This window comes from Aquila chrysaetos, chromosome 13 (assembly GCF_900496995.4).
Source record: "Aquila chrysaetos chrysaetos chromosome 13, bAquChr1.4, whole genome shotgun sequence".
NCBI classification, from domain to species: Eukaryota; Metazoa; Chordata; class Aves; order Accipitriformes; family Accipitridae; genus Aquila; species Aquila chrysaetos.
Genome location: NC_044016.1, coordinates 32,290,604 through 32,310,675, shown reverse-complemented (window position 1 = coordinate 32,310,675; position 20,072 = coordinate 32,290,604). Strand labels below are relative to the sequence as shown.

The 20,072-nt window shown below is 44.9% G+C and overlaps 1 protein-coding gene across 4 annotated transcripts in view; it reads left to right on the top strand.

The window, feature by feature from the left end:
• Positions 1-12,401: 12,401 nt before the first annotated feature.
• Positions 12,402-20,072, top strand: part of DISC1 (DISC1 scaffold protein) — a 238,696-nt gene continuing 231,025 nt past the window's right edge. For 2 of the 4 annotated variants that reach the window (XM_041128466.1, XM_030035565.2), the window contains exon 1: positions 12,411-12,671. In XM_041128466.1, the coding sequence (XP_040984400.1) occupies positions 12,578-12,671 (94 nt within the window). In that variant the 5' untranslated portion in view covers positions 12,411-12,577. Of the gene's footprint in view, positions 12,672-20,072 lie in introns of all 4 variants that reach the window. The other 2 variants (XR_003926345.2, XM_030035564.2) reach the window with 2 other exon arrangements.

Here is a 20,072-nt window from a genome sequence, read left to right as displayed (position 1 = left end):
CCTCGCAGTATTAAACGATGATCAGGAAGGCTTCTCAAAGAGAAAAATGCATCTCATCATGTTTTACGGTACTTTGTAATCCAGCTGCAAGTGCAGTCCTTTTATCAATGGTTTTAATAGTTAAGTTGTGGCTTGGCGCTACTAGAGTTTTATTCTTAATTTGGTATCTTCTGTGTATGTACATGTGTGCTTATTTGTAAAAACTCCATTAAAGATAATAGAGGCTATTAAAGCAATTACACTGGCTAATGTCTCCCACATTCTTTTCTATTAACCATATTTAATTTTACCAGTCAGCAGTATATTCACTGTTACGAACTAGTGAGTGATTTTTTAATCACCGGATTTGCATAACATACACATTTGTGTAACTTTCCAAGTACACGGTAGATACAAAAGACATTTAACAATTAAAGCAAAAGTGTTCCCAGAGTTTCCCAGCACCCACAGAATATGTTTGGAGGCTTCTCTGTGCTTACCTTGCCTTGGTCATGCTGTGACAATTTTGGCAGCAGAGCAAGGAAAAAGCCCTGAATAATTTGCCAACTTTTTCACACCTAAAAGAGAATGAGAACAGAAAACTGAAAAATTCCTCCAGCTGGTACGACACACCAGAAACCCTGCCCTGTGTCCATTAAAGAGTGCTGTACATCTGTCATGAGGAAAAGACTATTTTATCCTCTGGCTGCTGACTACCAAGTGCTAAATTTCTGCTGTTAAGAGGAATGGCAGAAGGGGCCGTTGGTGGAGCGGCTGGGATGGAGCAAGCCGCAGTGTCCTTCACGCAGGGCTCCCTCCAGCCCCCGGGGGTGGCCGAGCCGGTGACTCCGGCAGCAGCTGCTCCTTTGTCGGGGTCTGGGGACGAGGGCTTCTCCACGTGATGCTCAGGCTTCTCACTTGTCTGCTTTTGACTTCCCTCTGCTTGATCTCTCAGACACTTTTCCCCCCATAGTCTCTTTGTTATTTCCCTTTGGCGGTTGCTTTCCCTCTTACCACTCATCTTCATTTCTTTCCACTTCTTGCCCTTTTCTCCTTTTAGCTTCCCTATTTCTCTTGCCTTTCCCTCTTGCTTTCTGCCAAGCCATATGTGCCGCTTTCTCCCTTTCTGATCTTTTTCCCGGGGGCTGAATCACAGCAGCTCTGTTTGCGTGGCCATTTGTACGGCCCAGAGCGACCTCCCCCAGCTTGGGAAGGTGACCTTCCTTGGCTCCCTCTGTAGTCAATGGGGAGAGACGGAAGCCTCCAGAAGGTGACTCAGTTTTAAAGGCTGTTGAAAGACCTTGCGAAGACCAATCTCCTGCCATGGCCTGCCAGTAAGACAGAAGAATATCCTAACTTGCGAGCTTTGAATCGGCGGCCAAAAGTTACTTAGTACAAATCCTGCTTTCGCACAGTCTTTTGGCACGTGCCAGATGGATGAGGAGCACAAATCAGAGCATCTTCCCTCTAACTGATGTTGCCCTCCCAGGTGCCAGACTTTTGCCCAGAACCCCGACGGTCAGCACAAGTCGTGCCTGCAGCACAGCAGCAGACTTGCTGGCAGAGCCTTGCAACAGCTTTCCCCCACCCCAAAGTCCCATCTCTGTGCTACAGACAACGCATTTGGTCTGACTTCAATAAGCCAAGTATGCATTTTTGCTCCTGTTCCTTTTTCACTCTAAAAATAAGTATCATGTAAGGAATAAGGAAATAAAAGTGAAAAGGGAAGCAAAACTTTCATTCTCACCCAACCATTTAAATGCAGGCATCTGCACAGTTCCCATGGCTTTTGTTTTGCTGGGAGAATGTCTCCCAGGGGCTAACTTCAACATTTTGAATGGAGCCATGTTTAGCCTTTTCCATAACAAATCACACAGGAACCATGAACTGCAAATGCACTTATCTCCATCCAGACATTTGTTCCCAAAGAGATTTTTCCAGTTCTCTGTGATCAGACCAAGAAAATACAGGCAACATTATAACAACCCTCCCAGTGTTTCTCCATAGGCATACTCCGTTGTACACTGAGGTTGCTGCTATATAGTAAAGTTCTATTTATCATGTAGAAATCTGGTCCTACAATCCGCCTGTGAGATTTTGCCAGTGGCTTTCCTAGCATTTTACCTCCAGCTTGGATCATGGCTTTTATTGCTTGCTGATCCAGGAATGCAAAAATTTATCGAAGTTGCATGCTCCCTCCTCTTCCCTGTGCATCTCTGCCCTCCCTTCTCTTTAAAATACTTGTGGGTGCAGGAGGGATGACCGCTCTTCCCACGAAGGTCCCTTGTCCCCAGGGCAGTCTCGGTGGGACACTCTTTCCCACACTTGACCCTTCCCTGCGGGTCACTGGCGGAGGGAAAACGGGGTCCACGTCCACACTTTCTTTGGCCCAGAGAGCTCTTGGGAGTATTTTTGGTTAATTTTATTACTGACTGCAGAACATAACGTAATAGAAAAGTGTAATTCCTTGGCCTTGTGTCTGACCAAGGTGGCCGTTGTGGTGGTGGCTGCTACAGCTCGCTCTCTGCCCCCCCGACTGCCATTCTGTGTGCAGCTGACCTGGTGGCTTTGACAATCAAATTTTTATTAGCCTATTAAGTAAAATGCTGGCATTGAGCCACTGGCAAGTTGTAAAGCTGGCCAAATAATTGGAATAATAATTCACTTGTATTGAATGTGGTCCACTCAAAGGTGGTGCTTATTTCCTGAATGGAAATTAAGCTCTTCTAAGGATTTGGTTCAGATTAGTTCACTGCATGGTTTACTTCAGCCCTATAATTTTACCACTGATACCTAAAGTAGGTTCATAAATAGAGCAATAGAGCCTTCGCTGTGCTAGGAGGTAGTCCTATGCACTAACGTAAATTATAAATGTAGAGTTAGAAAACCTAACAAGCCCAGCTGGCACACTTCCATGTATTATCTCACAATAATTGCTTCCAGCCAGGAGATATTTTTTGTACAGCAGAAGACAGGTTATTTGTATTATATATTTAGCTTAAAACTGTAATAACATCCTCTGGCAAAGGTATTATCTGATGGTGTCTGAAATGGAACCAGCTTTCCTCTTTCCAGGCATTAACAAATGAAAATCTTTGTGTCATCCCATGGCATTTCCTGCATTGGAGAATAAAATGAGGAGGATTTTTAATTCATATAGTTTATTTCTTAAAAAGTAAATCTATTTTTGACAACCAGGTTTCCCAGAACTGTTACGTGTAGTTTGTATCACTGACCAGAGAAATATTTCCTTTATGATTCTAATCAGGCAGAAACAACAGTACCACTAGCAGGACAGGCTCTTGGCTTAGCACAGTCAAAAAAATACCTGTGAACAAGCAAGGTGCGTCAAGGTCACAGAAGACAGCATGTTTTTTCCTGTTGGCTCAGAAATGCCTGGATGCCTGCTACATTGCCCATCCGCACATTCTCAGGCAAGCACTGCCGTAGTGAGGATGTGAAGCCAGCGATTAGGAAGATTAATAAGGGTGTGTTTTAGAAATCCTAGGCAGAGACAAATCTTAGTGATGGGTCAGGCCCGCTACTCAACGTAGCTGTTCCATCTGCCCATGACGACAAAGAATGAGAAAGCAAGAGGACGGTACTCGGGATTTACGAAGATATCTCAGGTGCTTTCCAGTCCTTCGGTAACTTGGGAGGATGTCATGAATATTAAGAAACGGGTTGGCCTGAGCTGCCTGCTCCATCCCCAGTCACACGTCTTGGCCAAGGAAGTCTCTGCCAGTGTTGGGGTTAGGTGACTATTGGGTCCATGCACAACCCCAGAAGGTCAGGCTGTGCTAAATGACAGGCTCCTTCTCCGTAAGGGACACTAGCCTCAGGGAACTCTAGGCAGGTTGCCTTAACCTCTGCCCTGGGAAAACTCACTAAAAATAATTTAATTACTGGTAAAAACCCAATCTGTTGTGAACTGAAGACGCTGATGTAGTAAGTGTGGAAGGCATTAATGAAAACAAGCCTTGTCAGGCCTCAGCATTCATTATTGATGACAGCACAAGTTTAGTGGATATGGACCATCATACATGTAAGAGTTTTCTGTCAGTTGTTTGAACAAGTATCACACAACAGCCTGATTTTTAAAAAAAGAAAAGGTAGAACTATGTAAGATCAAAATATTCGATGGTACGAGACCTGGTGGATTGAAAAGGTACAGTCGTCCAAGGAGAACTCTTAAGGAATGGGAGTTACTGTAGTGAAGTCTGCCCAGAGCAGTGTAAGTTGTATTGCTGTTCAACGTTTTTATCAAGATCTGAGAGTAAACATAACATTTCTGCTGAGAAATTGGATAGTGCAAACACTGGCCAGGTGGCAAATAATGATGAAGAGTCACCTAGAGTGGCCAGGATGGCTCAGTAGAGAGGCCATCCAAGCAAGTGATGTCTCAGTAGAGTCCTACGATACCTAGCTAAATTAGATATCTAAAAAGCAGGAGTAGAGGCTGTACTTACAGGAGTTGAGTTTCAGAGGGTGAGCAGTGACTGAAATACTTTGGAGAGGTCAGAATAGAGAAGCAACTCAGTAGGAGCTCCCACTGTGACGGGAGAAAAGGTGTTGACTGTCTTTGGATACACAGTTGGTGAGAAGTGGGTAGCGATAAAAAGCCCCACATGAAACCATTGCTGGAATATGTGTCCTGCTGGAGTGTTCCCACTGAAAAAGAGCACTGAAGGATTTTCTGCTGGCACATCAAAGAGTCACAGAAATAATTCAAGAATGGGAAAAAATGGCCTTTCATCAACTGCTGGAGAGGTCACTTTATTTAGTTTTTTCAAAGGGAGAAGGTATCAGCCTTCATCACCTAGGGTATAAACACTTCTATCGGGGTAAAACCCCAGGGTGGGATTCAATCACCTAAACACGGTCACTTACAGCATGTTCGATGCCAGATGTGTGACTCCTCCTTTGGGCAGAGGGAAGGATGAGATAAACTCTCGAGGCCCTGCTCAGTCCTATGTCAGAGAGTCTGCTGGATATGCCACAAGCTCAGAGTTAGGCACGGTGTGCACTCCCTGCACTAAGCCCTTCAGTCTTCCCATGCCAGCGAGTTCCCCCAGCTGCTCTGCAAGCTGCGCAGGTAACAGAGGAGTTGTTTTAACAGAGCAGGAAAAAAACCCTGCAATAGTCTCACGTAATCAGGGAATAAACTGCAGTTCCTGATTTAAACTCCAAGGACAGTCTCGGCACAGACGTACGTGGATCAAGTTGAATTTGAAGCCAGACCTCATCCTCCAATGCACTGGGCTTTCAATCCCCGGACTGCAGTCCTGTTCTAGCCCCCCTTAGATTTCTGGCATGCAGGGAGCAAGCTTTACATATTTGCACTTTCGATATCTTGTATTTCTGCTTAGTACATCATTTAAATGCTCCTACACATATAAGGTATATTGGCTTGAAAGTGGGGAAAAATAAAGGCGTCAGGAACTCGTTGCCAAAGCTAACATGTTCGCTGGCGGGGCATGCCAGCACCAGGTTGACCAGCTGCGGGCAAGTCACAGGATCATTCCTCAGCCAGCCTTTTTGTCTGCGTGACGGCACCAGCAGGTCATTCCATAGCACTGGTGCGGTTCACCGGGGACTGAGAGGAGTGTGGGAAAGCCAGCAAGAGCAGCCGTGTCCCACTGCTGCAGGATGGGACGAGCTATTGCCACAGCTCCGTGAAGGCAAGAGGTGTTTGTGAGGGACCCTGTGCCAGGGTCACTGTGACTACCCAGACCGCAGCCCTTCCCCTCTGTGTGATGCACACAGGAAAACGGATGTATACAATGGACGTATACAATGATCATCTTATGCATCTTATGGGTAAGATGACGTGTTAAAGCGGTAAGGTCTGTTAAAATGAATGCTACAGCCAAATAATGACAAGTTCAAATCCAACTACACTTGTGCTGTGAAACTCCCCTCCCCCCCGTAATAATGATAGTTCAGTAGAAAATAATTCTGTATCCAGATGTAAAAAGGTGAATGCAGGAAAGGTTGTTTACTTAGTGGCTGTTCTGTAATGTTTAAATCCCAATTTGTGACAAGCAGTAGATACTGAAGAGTGTGAGACAAATAAATTTGAGGCAGTTTGGGATTTGGGGGGGTTAGTATGGTCAAAAGGACAGTTGCTGAGAAAAATATGCTTGTTCTGCTTTTTAAACCACCAGTGCTCCTGCTTCCATTTCTCCCGGTTTCGTTCTTAGTTGATCTACTGACATAGAATTACAGCTGGTCCACACTACTATCAGTAAAGGTCCCTAAAATCCATTTTTTAAAGCCTGGAGATCAGCAATATGAACCCTCATCTTGTTTGCTAGTGATCAGGTGTCTCTAGGGAAATTAACTCTTTTCTTGGGCTAATTCAAGTTTATAGGAAGGCATTCAGTCAAAATAAACATCCAAAGGCTTAACTCTTTTGATTTGTATATCCACTGGATTAGGACTTCAAACATTTTTGATTTATCTATAATGTAAGATTCTTAATCCCATAAATATTTTGAACTGAGTGGTAATGAGCTATCAGCTTTACTCTTGTTTTGAAGTCTACCCTGACACCAGTTGAGTCACAGTCTTTGGAACAGGACTGAAAAATGATGCCAGTAAAGTCAACTAGCTGCTCCATTACAGCTGCAGATGAGCAATGAAAAAGATAATTCCAGAAAGTGAAATGTATTCCCCTGTAACAACAATCACATTAAAGTCTCATCGGTTTCTTTCAGATTTGCACGAATTTGTTTTAAAAAGTTGTTTAATTTTTTTTTAACAAAATCCTGACTTAGCTGAAGTCTCTACGAGTTCTGTGGTTTAATAACTGGGACTGGGCCTTTTACCTTTTGCATTATGCACTCTGATTTTTTTTATTTATTTATCTATTATGAAGATTACCTTTACGCTAATCACATCACAAAGCATGTTCCAGAGTTATTGTAAGTACCCACAGAGTTAACTAAAGCACAATCAAATTTAGAACATCTCATTTTGGATACGGCATTAGTATATCTAAACTAAGCACTGATTAAAGCTGTGCAAAAAAATTTTGCTTCAGTTCTGTGGATGAGCTAAAAAATATATATACTTAAAAGTTCTTTGCAGATTAACCCAAAATGCTCTTACTTTTACTGTTTTTTGATGGAAAACAATCCTTTGGGGATGAACTTCACCACTGAAAGTGAAAGGAGTTCTTCTGGTTTTGGACATTAAAAATGAAAATGAAGGAAAAGTGGAAGAACGTGTTAGTTTTCCCTGCAAAAGATGTTACCGAGGGGAAAGAAAAGGTGGTGAGTGGAGCTGTGAGGGTGTGCAGGTGAAAAGGAAGCAGCTCAGAGGTTGTGGCTCCAGCAGGACCAGGCAATAGAAAAGTATCAGCCAGGTTCTGGCTTCTGCAGAGGGCAGCAATGCGGGGAGCGGGAGCCTGTGGCCACAGCAAACCACGGAGCTGAGCTGCCATCTCCCAGCCTCCTGGCCAGCCATGGTGATCGTCGTCCCTTGTCCGGAGCCTTCTGGTGAGATATGGCAGCTTGGCTGGGTGCCCTACCTCCCCATGGGCGCAGCCTCCATCTCACTCTGGTCTGTGCCAGCCCATGCTGCTGCTCTGCCCTGGCCACCCCTTCCTGGCCTCCCACCTCATTGCAGCTTCCCTACTCCATGCTGAAGCCATGCTTCAAAAGGTGCCATGTAAATGGTTTTCAAAATGAAGGAGAGATGATGAGAAGAATAGCTTGAGAAAATCCGTATTAGAACATGAGGACATGAGCATGATGGTTATTTACTCTTCCGCTCTGTGATAGATGCTGCAATGCCACATGTGAGCCTAGCTTAAAAAGATCAAGGTCTTGATCCTGGAGAGATCAAAATGAGTAAGTCTAACATGTCTGGGCTTTCCTCATTTTTATGCTAGGCAAAGCCTTTTTTTTTTTTCTGAGTTTGACTTGAATTTGCAAGTAGGGTTGGCTTCCCTTCAGCGGCATGTTTTGGTGAATACGTTATTTACTACTGAAATAGAAAAGGTCTCTGGTGTAGCAGTGATGGGGTAGAGAGTAAAAAACAAAGATGAATGCAAGAAGAAGAAAAGCAGAGTTTGCAGCTGAGCTATGAGACGAACCAGAGGTCGTAAGGGACAGAGCTACAGGAAATCTGTTCACTACGGCAGCAGGTGCAGGGGGGAGAGCTCTCATACACTGATGTCAATTGGAAGCGAAGGTACCACACAAAGAAGCAGCTATGTGTAGACAATGAGAAGCAGAGAGGCCAAGACGAGGAGTGGAAAACAGAGGGAGCAATTCTGAGCTGGCACAAGGGTCCAGGAAGTTGTTTGAGAAGGAAAGAGGCAGCAGCACTGCCTTCAGTACACAGGAGGGATTGTTAAAATTTGGTGGGATTTCTGATGCAGCATGTAATGCTGTAGTTTCACAGTCGCTTTCAACTGGAGAAAAGTTTTTGGTGGGAAAAAAAAAAAAGGTTTAAATCCACATCTGTTCCCAGTTTACTGCAGAGCCAGAGAAATGCTCTTGCCAGCACAAAGTGGGCAGTAGCATGGGGGAAGGGAAAGAAGGCACAACTGGAGAAGCAGTGGAGGGAGCAGGCAGGACCATTTCTTTTGGCAGCTGTGCCTGTATATGCCATCCTAATGAAAATTGGAAATTAAGAACTAGTAAAACACTCCAGCTCCCTCCTGTCTAATCTAAAATAGAAGATAGCCATACAGTATCTGCTGCTACGTATGCTCTTCTGTGTAATTCCTTCCACCATCCATGTCACTAAACACCTCAGTACTGCTCAAAAGTGCATTAGGGCAAACTGTAGGTGGTTAGATTTCTTTGTAAGCTCTGGATGTCTCACCATGTCATTTGGATCGGACCTTCCATGAAGGGCACAATTCAAACAGCATTAAAACCCAAGAATACTATTCTCACCCACTAGTATTTGCTTCAGAAGTCTACCTTTTCTCCAGGTAAGCTTAAAGTCCTCTTTAGAAACTATCTGCCATCTCCCTCCAACTCCTTCCCAATGGTCTGACATTTGAATGAGGGTGATTGTCCAAAAGGAGCTCCTCTCTTGATAAAGGAACAGATTGCCACATTCTCTCTCTCTCTCTCTCTCTATGTATATACACACATACAGATATTCACACACACACTGCTGATTATCTACTGAGGTAATGAATTACAGTCTGCTGAGTATTCTGTTGTGGTGGGACTTTTTTGTTAAATATACACATTGATGTGAGTACACATGAGGTAAGGCAAAGTCACCTGAAGGAGAAGTGTTGAAATTTGGGATAAACTTTAACTCTTCGAACAGACTCAGAGCAAGTGCAAAGAATCCATTAACAGGGCTTCTTTCCGAGTACAGATCATGCTGTGCTTCTTTTGAATATTAGTTTAGAGAATAGTTACCTTTTGGTAGCTTTGGACTGATTAGCATCTCTGGAACCTCTGCTGTTCAACATATATAGCAGCTGAAAAAAGTCTGCTGCTGACACTAAGTTATTTGAGGTAGCATGAACAAGGGCTGGCTGCAAAGAGCTGCAGAAGGACCTTATGAGGCTGAATGACTGAACAATCAAAGAACAGATGAAATTCACTGTGTATAAATTGAATCGACACCTACCAGTAAGAACAATCCCAGCCTCTCATATAAGATGAAAAGCTCTGAGATGATCACTGCCACTGAGAAGGAAACTGTGGGATTAGTTACGTATCAGAAAATACCAGCTAAGTGTGTGTGGCAGCAGTCAGAAAACCACAATCAGATGTTGCAGACTATTGGTAGAGGAACACAGAACACAACGGGAAACATGAAAATGCCACTGTAGAAATTCATAGCTAAGCTGCACCCTTCCTTAGCCGCCTCATCCCAAAAAGCAGCAATAGAAAAAATTCAGAGAGGGACAACAAAGATAATCAAAGGTTTGGAGCAGCTTCTGCACACGGTCAGTCTGAGTAGCTTAGCACCGCGCAGTTTGGAAAAAGGATCACATCATGTGATAACGCATACGGAAATCATCAGAGGCACGGACACGTTTGGAAAATCTCAGTTTCTTCAAGCACAAAAAATCTGGCAGCTTTCAAAGGCAGCTGGCCGTAGCCAGGCTCAGAGCGAGCACCAGAGGCTGGTGCCTCCCGCAGTGGGTGAGACCCGGGGAACCCCTCACCCGTGGGTGCTGCGTGGGGCAAAGGCTGAAGCGGGCTCAAGGAGAGGCTGGGCGAGCGCCTGGAGAGCGTGAGAGCCGCTGCAGGTTACCGGCGCGACAAACTGAACCGAGCTGAGGAAAGCCCTGAGCAGACATTGGTGGGACAGTCCGAAGGGGAAGTGTTGCGTGCTGCCTCGTTCCTACTCTTGCTGAGGCAACTGCCCTGGGTTTGAGTTGGAGGCAAGGCTGCGCTAGATGGGCCCTTTGTCTGCACCAGTACAGCTGCCCTTTTACAACAAATTTCTCTCTGACTGATGGGAGCTAGCACTGACATCATCTGAATCAGACGCCCTACAGCAAGGCTGAAGGAAGAAGGATGCATGGCTATTTTTGGCATGTGAGGCACAGCTGCTCACTGTCTTCCCTCACAAGTCAGGAAGGGCACAGACTGGAATAGGAGGTCAAAACTCCCTTAGCATGTCCTGTATTTCTTAATAAATGGACTGAAACCAGAGAATATTGGTAAGCTGTCAGTTGTTAGATAAACCTGGGCTTATTTTTAGCAACTTTTCTCAATGTTATGAGAACTTCCCCGTGCCCAGGATGGTATTTTTGACTTATAATAGCGTTTGCTGCATCTGAGAAGGCAGAAGCATTCTTGAAGACTAGGATGGATGTAGGTAATTTTGAAAAAATGCTGATTTCATGTACATGGCTAATACAGTGGATATGACGATCCATGATTGAAGCAGGTACTACTTTAGCAAAGTTAATAAAAAGCTGTAGTCAGTGGACAGTCATAAGCTTGTATAAGGCTCGTAATTATGGGTATCAATAGAAATAAAATTGACTGTCAGTAGAGAAATACTAGGGATAGCAAAAGGTGATGCATGTGTTAACTAGGGATGGGAAGATACACGGGAAATAATGGAGGACTAAAATTATCTAAAACACAAAACAGGGGAGGGGATTTTAGCAGAAATTCATGTTGTTGCAATGACATGTAAGTTCAAGGGGACGGCCTCAGGAAAGGTACAGTGATCTTAGAAAAAGGACCTGAAATTATTTGCTGTATATTGTTGTGGGTTAACGCCAGTAGGCAGCTAATCCCCACGCAGCTGCTCGCTCACTCCCTGCCTCTCGTGGGATGGGGGAGAGAATCAGAAAGGTAAAAGTGAGAAAACTCATGGATTGAGCTATAGACAGTTTAATAGGTAAAGCAAAAACTGCGTGCGCAAGCAAAGCAAAATATGGAATTCATTTGCTACTTCCCATTGGCAGGCAGGTGTTCAGCCATTCCCAGGAAAGCAGGGCTCCGTCACGTATAACGGTTACTTGGGAAGACAAACGCCATCGCTCTGAATGTCCTCCCCTTCCTCTTTCTTTCCCCCAACCTTTACTGCTGGGTATGATGTCATATGAACATACAGTCTGGAATATCCCTTGGGTCAGTTGGGGTCAGCTGTCCCAGCTGTGTCCTGTCCCAGCTTGTTGTGCCCCCCCAGCCTCCTCGCTGGTGGGGTGGGGTGAGAAGCAGAAAAGGCCTCGACTCTGTGTGAGCGTTGCTCAGCAGTAACGAAAACATCCCTGTGTTATCAACACTGGTCACAAATCCAAACCAGAGCTCTATACGAGCTGCTACGAAAATTGGCTCTATCCCAGCCAAAACCCCGTACATACATATAAATGATAGCACCTTGCAACAAAATGAAAAAGCTCTGTGTTTGACATCAAGAGATTTGAAGCCGTACAAAAGTAATGAAAATACATGCAGAGCATTGGCTGCTTAAAGCCAATGAATACCATACTTTCTAATCGTACGCGTGCCTTGCTGAATTCATTGAGTATCTGACACACAACACAGTGCCAGAGTAGGGCCCGTGAACAGTCACACGGTGGCTGTAAGACCCAAGCAACGCACTGTACGGCTAAATTTGAAAACAGATCGTTTCCCAACAGTGGATTCGGTATGTATGTTTGGTATAAGCCATATCCCTGTGATGCTGGGACTGCAGCTCCCCAAGACGTGCGAAATGGAGGCCGTAGGCCTCTGTACGTGTGGCAGAGGCGGCTCCTCTGGGGCGCTGGTCCCTTCAGGCTGATGCAGATGGAGAGCGGGACCGTAGCGGCCTCCTCTTCCCTCCTAACTCAACGCCTCTATCCTGCGGAGCCGGGGGAACGGAGACCGGACAGCCCGAGACCGCTGCACGGGCAGGGACGCGCCTTGACCTGAAGGACCCTTGCTCTCTGGGCGCCGTGCACGGCTCCACGCCCGGGGCCTCCGCGTTGAGAACGGCCCTGAACAACTCCCTCCAACGCCGGGCCCGCCCGCGGCCCTCTCCTTCCCCAGGGCGGCGGAGCCGTCTGCGGCCCGCCCCCGGCTGGGAGTGGCCGGCGCCACCGCCGCTTTCCGCCCCGGTAAGGGGTCGAAAAGAACGAGGGCGGGGGGGGGGGGGCAAGGACGGGATGTGGCGACCGCAGCCCCGGCCGGGCGGTACCGAGAGGCGGCGCCGCGGCGGCGGGGGGGAGGCGGCGGCGGCGGTGGCGGCGCCGAGCTCAGGTGAGCGGGGGGCGGCCTGAGGGCCCAGCGGCTGCTGAGGGGGAGGGCGGGCCGGTCCGGCGGCGTGAGGAGGGGAGAGGGAAGGGGGGTAACGGCGGGTTTCACCCGCCGTTACCCCCCTTCCCTCTCCCCTCCTCACGCCGCCGGTGCAGGTGCCCGGCTGGAGAGCCGGAACGGGTGCGAGGCGCCGAGCGAAGCCCGGGAACGAGCAGGGGGCGTGGGGGAACGAAGCTGAGCCCTGACGGGGCCGGGGCCGGTAGCGCTTCTCCCGTTGGAGGGGGGCGGGCGGCTCGGCTGGGCGCTGCCTTTGGGCTGGGAGGGCCGGCAGCTCTTGATGGGGGGAGCCGTGTTGAGTACGGGGGAACGTAGGGGTTTTTTAGGTGGAAAAGTAGCCATCTCTCATTTCGCAGTCTGAAAGTTTTAAGATTTTTAAATTTTTTTTTTTTTTTAAGTCCCCAGTGATGTTAGCATTTATTTCACAGTAAATGTAGTCTAAAGAAACGATGTTACAACATTGAAGTAACATCACTGTTATTTTTTTTTAACTCAAAACATCCTTTAATTTCACTTCAGCCAGCGTGAAAGCAGTTATTATGATACAAAGATGTATAATTTGTTTATTTTTTTAAAAATAACCAACTGCAAAGAGGGAAGAAAAGTCTTAGAAAAGACTTAGAAAAGTCACCCATAGAGTATCTCCATACTTGGCTTAAAGGAAGAAAAAGGAAACTGCCATCTTAACGGAGAAGCCGTGCATTTATACTTTTATGAATAACTGAGTTTTATAAGACCGTGATCTCTAGTGTGGATGACCTGCCCTCCTTCTCCTCCCTCAGAGCAGCAGCTATCAGCTGGCCCGAGCTAGGGCTGCTGACATTACTGACACTGGTGCTGGTGAAAGGCTGGAGCTGTGGGGAAATTTGGGAAAAAAATATTTCACCTTTCCTAGGCGAGCTGGGCAAGCAAGGCATGTTGCTCACTGGGTGCGTCCAGTGCCTTTTGGGTTGTTTGGGATATGCAGTTCATCAAGCTCCGTTAGTCCAGCAAGACTTTTTGCAAACACTTCAGTTGTCCTTGCCAACGGTGTAATAGAAAACAGCTCATTCATTTTTTGGTAATCCACGCTAATCTTTGTGTACAAGTGCTTGACTAACTTTTTGCTATGCTTCTGAATAATGATTTAAGAGCTCTGCAGTGAAGTACTTTTATCATAAAGGCTTTTACAAAATATGCTGCAGAACATACACCAGCAAGCGCTACTTGTAATTAAAAGTAAATGAGAGTTTTTAAAGAAATGAACAAAGTACACTGGCACGCATTATCTCTGGTTTCGTCCTTTCGTATTTGTTCATTTACTTGCTAATTTGCAATTGGCCTTACAGCAACTCATGAAAAGGGGAGAAGTTCTACTTTATTAAAGTTTTCTTGTTGTTTAAATACTAAAGTCCATTTAATTATGTTGTACGGGTATTCCCACATCTCATTGCTGAAGTTAAAGTTGTTGTGGTTCTTTCTAGGAAGGCACTGACACTGGTCTTCCACTTGAAGCTACAGTAGATTTTTACTATTGATAGGGCTTTTAGGCACTTCTGAAACTGAAAAGTAGGGATGTTTAAAATAAATATTCAATTTAATAAGAAAAAAGCTGAGTTTAGAGGTTTGTGGTTACTTAAAATGTTGTGGTCACAGTGGGTCGAGGGAATGTAAATGAACCCCCAAATGCTTATGAACAGTATTTTGTACGGTTGAGACTAAGACCATGTCCAACTATGTCTTTTTTCTTACTTCACAGTGCTTATACTATCAAAGTTACCAGTTTTCTGTATAGTTCTTTGAGATTGGGCAGTGGAAATAACATGTTCCCATACATGATACTGATGATTACAGTGCAGCAACACTCTGAAGAGCGGTCAGAGGCAAGTATTGTGTTGCCGCTGGCTTCCTCCCTCTTTAAATTTAGATAAATCAGCCTTTGTTCTCTTTAGTAAAGTGAAGTCAAAAGTTTGGGCCTAAGCTGCTGCTGCTGGAATTGTAGTGGGGCCATGTAAGAAAAGAGGATTTATTAGCACCAGGATAAATTAATTGTGACGAACAGGAAGACAGAAAGCACTGCAAACAATGTTTTGTACTCACAAAAGCAAAAACCCTAAAGGTTAATTCTGACTTTGTTCACAAATTAGGCACACTTGGTTAGGCTTTTTTTGCTCACCATAACTTGGGCCTCCGACAGCTACTGAACCACCTGACCTTTCAAATGAGATTTACTGGAGTGTGTAACACCTCCTGAGCACTCCTTGGGAGTTATGATTTTTTTCATTTTAGCATTGGGTTTCCTTGAGCAAACCTTCTTTCTAATTGAGCAGCAGACAGACTGCGACCTTTTCTGGTTTTGGCCATAATGCATATTAACTACTCCTGTGGAAAGGGGTTTTCTTACCTCCACTGGAGTATCGGCCTTGAAGGTGAACAGAAAGGAACCTGCAGAGTTGCCATAGTGATTTCCAAGTTCATCCTTAGCATCTTGTGTCTTTTTCCAGAGAGCAGCCCTTTCATGCTGTGTCACTTAGATTAGGATTGAGCCCAGGGTATGTTGTAATACTACTCAATATTCTTGAAGGAAAACTGCTGCAAAACCTTTATGTATTTGGGATGAATGTGCCCTTTGTAAATCAGCAGTCACACGAGGAAAAACTTGGCCCTCTGGCACTGAACAAAGGCTACTGTGCCCGTGTTAAGCACGGTAGTATCGTTATTTGGAGGTGTTTACTTAATTCTGTGTAATGTTAACTATTTAACACTACATTTGATTCTCTTTTTTTCTTTCCTTTTAGCATATAGGCACAGATTCCATTAACTGTTCACCTGAAAAATGCTTTCAGGGAGAAACATTTCTGTATTGAGTCTCCTAGGTACTGCTGCAGTGGAAGCTGAGATCCGCTATCGACATACTTTGTTTGTTAAACATGAGTTTTCTGTATGGAAATTGAATTAGCTATTGACATGGAGTTACTTCCTTATTTATTGATGCCGAGAATGTAAAGTGGCTTAATGACTAATCTGAAGTCTGCAGGCAGAGGGGTGAGATCATGTGCTTGCCTGAAGTAGGGTTTCTTTGTTCAGTGTGATTCCTTTGGGGCACGCAGAATTTGGATTCTGCCTCCCCTTTGTACATACTGTACCATGCTGCTTTCTCAGTTTCAGACCCTCCTTCATCTTATAGCCACGCTTCCTTCCAGCACATCCCTTATTATCTCTGTGTGAAAAATTACTAATTGGGACCCTGCTGCCTAATGAGTACGATCGGTGGCACTTTCTGTTCTCTCTCAGCCCCCCTCCTCCCTTTCCTTCCTCTCTTGCTGCCTTACAAATAGGTGTGTTAGTTCAGAGTAAATTGTCTAGTTATTCAGCTCTTTTTGCCTTCTGTCAATATGTTTATTTGTAACAACAAGAAGTGTAAAAAATAAAAAATAGATTTTACCTTGAAAGGTAAATATTTACTACATAAACAGCTGTGTACTCAGAATTAGGGATGTAAAGTGGAAAATGCATTTTCTTAATAGTGCTTAGCTAGCTCCTTTCATTTCAAAGGAGTATGCATTACCTGTATTTATAGATCAGCTCAAACAGCACCCCAGTCAGAACTGCAAATGTAACAGTAATTTGCTAAATGCAGTGTATGTATGCTCAGGTGATAAAATCTCCTTGGAAAAGAGCTGTGCGGGAGAAGTGGCTGCTTGAAACTAAGAGCAGAATGAATGTGAAGTGTGTGAACTTTCCCTGTTCTCTGCAATGGCAGAAGAGTTGGTTGTTCGGCAGGGTTTAGTGGGCTCTGGTTGAAAGGTTTTCAACCTTTTCTCTGGTTTCTTTTGCTGGGCTGAGAGGTCAGTGGAGCAGGAAACCATTACATAGGAAAACCTCTTGGTAGAGTGACTTTGAGGCTACCTGTGGAGCAAAAAGTCAAGAGGTTGATAGTGAGTATTGTAAAATTGAGTAAGAATGAAAGGGTTAGTATCTGTGAGAGAGGCAGGAACTGGGAGTTACTATCATTAGATTTTTCTGAATTATTTTGCAGCTCTTCAGATCTGTGTAAGGTGAGGCACGCGGCATTGGTATAGCTTTTCAAGACCTTGCTAAATTCTGCATAATAACAATAATAATGGAAAATTAAAATCAAATTATAGTGATGATTTCAATGTGCCTGTAGATAATGAAGTTTGACAGTGGCTTGATGACTTTGCTGATTGATGGGGTAAGCAGTGTAGTCCCTAGCTCAGCTCATCTATCTGGCAGCACTTTGAGTTTAAATTGGCAGTCAGGCCTTTGGGTGTGAAAAGTATGTTTTGAGCATTGAAGGAAACCATTCTTAGGGTCTTTTTGTTTTGTTTTTGGAAAGCCATAAAGTCTCCGGAGAGCTTGGGAAGTGGAAGGACAGTTTTTTTCCTGCTAGTAAACTGCTTTCTTGCTGTTTTAGCGGGATACTGAAAGTATTTTGTTTCCTGTCTTTAATGATAAGATGGTAAGCATCCTTTCCACTGACGTGTCAGCTTAGTTTTATGGATTATCACTACTGCAGATACACAAGCACCTGGAATGGTGCTGGTGGAGACTACTTGCAAGGCCAAATGCTTATAGCCACAGGCTTTTTTTCTTATGTTATGGCTATCTAATTCTTGTGGTTCTGGTTGTTCCCCTTCCCACACACACAAATATTTTACTTCAGGGAAATACCCTGAGGTTCCAGGGAAGGAGCATCACTGAGCCTGTTCAGTGTGGTAAATCCAGGCAGCCTCAGCCCTGTAAAATATCTGACTTTTTGTTGTGAGGGCTAAGCTGGTCATATCAGGAAGGGCTTGTTTTCCCCTGTTGTTGGAGAGCATGGCTTTGGGGACAATAGCCTTCCCTTCTCTGTTAGGGTTTTGGCCAGGGATGGTTAGTGAGGTGGGGAGGAGGTTGAATTTCATGTGCTGGGCTAAGGTCCAGGTGCTTCCTGTTGCTAATGGCCCATGGGGACCCAGGTGATGGGGGCAATGGGCAGCACAGCTGTTTGCTGGGGCTTGGCTATTCCCATTTATTGAGCAGTGCATTAACCTGTCAGTATTTGCACTAACAGCTTAGGCTGTGATCAGCGGGAGCTGAGCTGTGCATTTGTTGCGTTCCCAGCTCTGCTCTTGGAGAGCAATAGGCACACCAGTCTTGGGAGAGAGGGACAGAAAACTGCTGAGTTTGGTGGTGTTTTACATTGCTGTAGCAAAATTTCCTTGATTTTAACGTCTTTGTGGTTGCTGTGACACAGAAGGGCTGCCAACATCTGTGCATCAGCAGTGTCGTGGGGTCTCAGGGGCATGAGATGCTCTCAGACACCCTGGATGGTCCCAGGCTATGCTGCCACTGTGGTGGGGCAGCACTGTTTTGGTAGGGCATCGTGACGAAACTTTGCTCCTGTCCTGCTGGAGCCCTCGTTTAGGAGAGCAGTACATTTTTAGTTGCTTAGAGCAGTGAAAATCTTGAGGAGACCCTCATTGAAATTGTGTGAGAAGGGCCTGGTTGCCATTTCCTGGAGTGCAGCAGCAGCACAGCTGATGCTCTGTGAGGTTTTGCTCCCAAACTAGTTAATAATCAACAGGTATTGCGTTTCCCCTTTCCCTGGGAAACCTGAACGTGGTCGTGGTGAGACAGCTGCTGTAGTGTTCCCATGCTTGTGGTCAGCCAGGGTCTTGTACAGACTTGGTCGTGAGAAGAGCTGCTCCAGTTAATGGTTCCCTCTGAGCGGTGCATCAGTGCTGGCTGGCTGCTTCCTGTGAGAATGAAGATGGGACGGGACGGAGGAAAAATCCTGCTTTGTCAGGGGGTCTCAGGATGCTGTAAGGTAAAAAAAGACCAGCTCCCGCCTCTTCCTTTGTATGCAGGAAGCACTAGCAGTAGAGTATTTGTTCTTTTAGCAGATTGAGAATTTTCCTGCTAGGGCGCCAGCTTTTGCCAATGACAGAATTTTCCATGGGATCATCTGCTCCAGGGTCAAATTAGGAACTGTTTCATGTTAGCCAAGGAGGTTTTCTCTGCCTGCCTTAAGTATAGTTATGATGCTTAGTTTTTCAGAAGTACATTTGTTACTGTCTTTTTCTGTATGAGGTAGGACTGGGAACTAATAACCAGTGTTGCCGTTTTGGGAAGAACAATCCATAGGACTTCTCATTGCCCTTTGTGAAATCTGCTGGCTTGCCCTGGTGTTCTTCAGGGCCTTCTGTTTATCCCTTAGAGTGCAGTTGGTAAGGTTTTTAATCTTTGGGTTGAATAGACTGTGTATATAAATTCATATATTAATTTCATATAATTTTAAAATAATGTAGCTTTGTTATAACTAGCGATAATGGTTTGTAGCAACACTTTTGCTGTGTTTTTGGTGAGCTTGGTGTGGCACTGAATTTTTTAATGAGGGTCCAGACCTTTCTGCTGGATCTGGACACACACTTCTTATGTTACTGCTTTCTGGGCTTCCAGGTCTTAGTGAAACTCTGTGTGCTTTGCCTAGGCATTAAGTGTGGCCCTAGCAGGTTTAGATTGGCTGTGGTTTTAATATTGAAAGGCCAGTATGACTGTTCAGTGCAAGCCATATGAGAAGTACATGGGGTTGCTGTCTTTCTTCCAGGTCTCTTCTTAGAAGCAATTGTTCTATATGTTAGCTTCTCTAATGACTTGAAAATCATGATGTAAAATATAAGAGAAGTTTTTAAAAGGAGGATTACAATGCAGGGAGCTAAGTAGGGAATAATAATAGTAGTAATAATAATAAAACCCCAAACAGAGCGGGTAAACACAATGCAGAGGACAGCTTAAGGCTATTCTAAGGAATTCTTTGTAGCAGCCTGTGTATGTATTTTAAGCACTAACATTGCAAAGTAGTGGAAGAAGGAGACCAGCCCCAGAAATCCCTCAAATTCTAAATAAAACTGAGAAGAGGAGATATAGAAATAACTGTATTTGTGCACTCAGTTATATAGAACATAGACATCCATGGCGTGGTTATGACTGCCTGATACAGCTGTGTGGCAGAGTATTCAGGTTTGCCTTTTTCCACGCCCATGTTATAGTTGGACTTCATGGACTGGATAGGGTAGAGGTAGTATTCTCTGGGCAGAGGTGGTCTTCCTTGTTCCTTTGCCAGGAAATTTGTGTGAGAGGCAGGTTTTGTTGCAGCTGTTCAGAGGTGATGTTACATTTTTTTTTGTGTGTGTGTGTGTGTTTGTAATGCCCTTGGCACCATTTAAGGGATTATGTTTTTGAAAAGCAAGTGTCTTCAGACAGTTATAGTCTCGCAGATGGCTCCATCTTGTCCTCCAATTGGCAAGCAGCCTAGGAAAAGGTATCAAAATAATTTTTAATATGGCAAACTGAATAATGCCT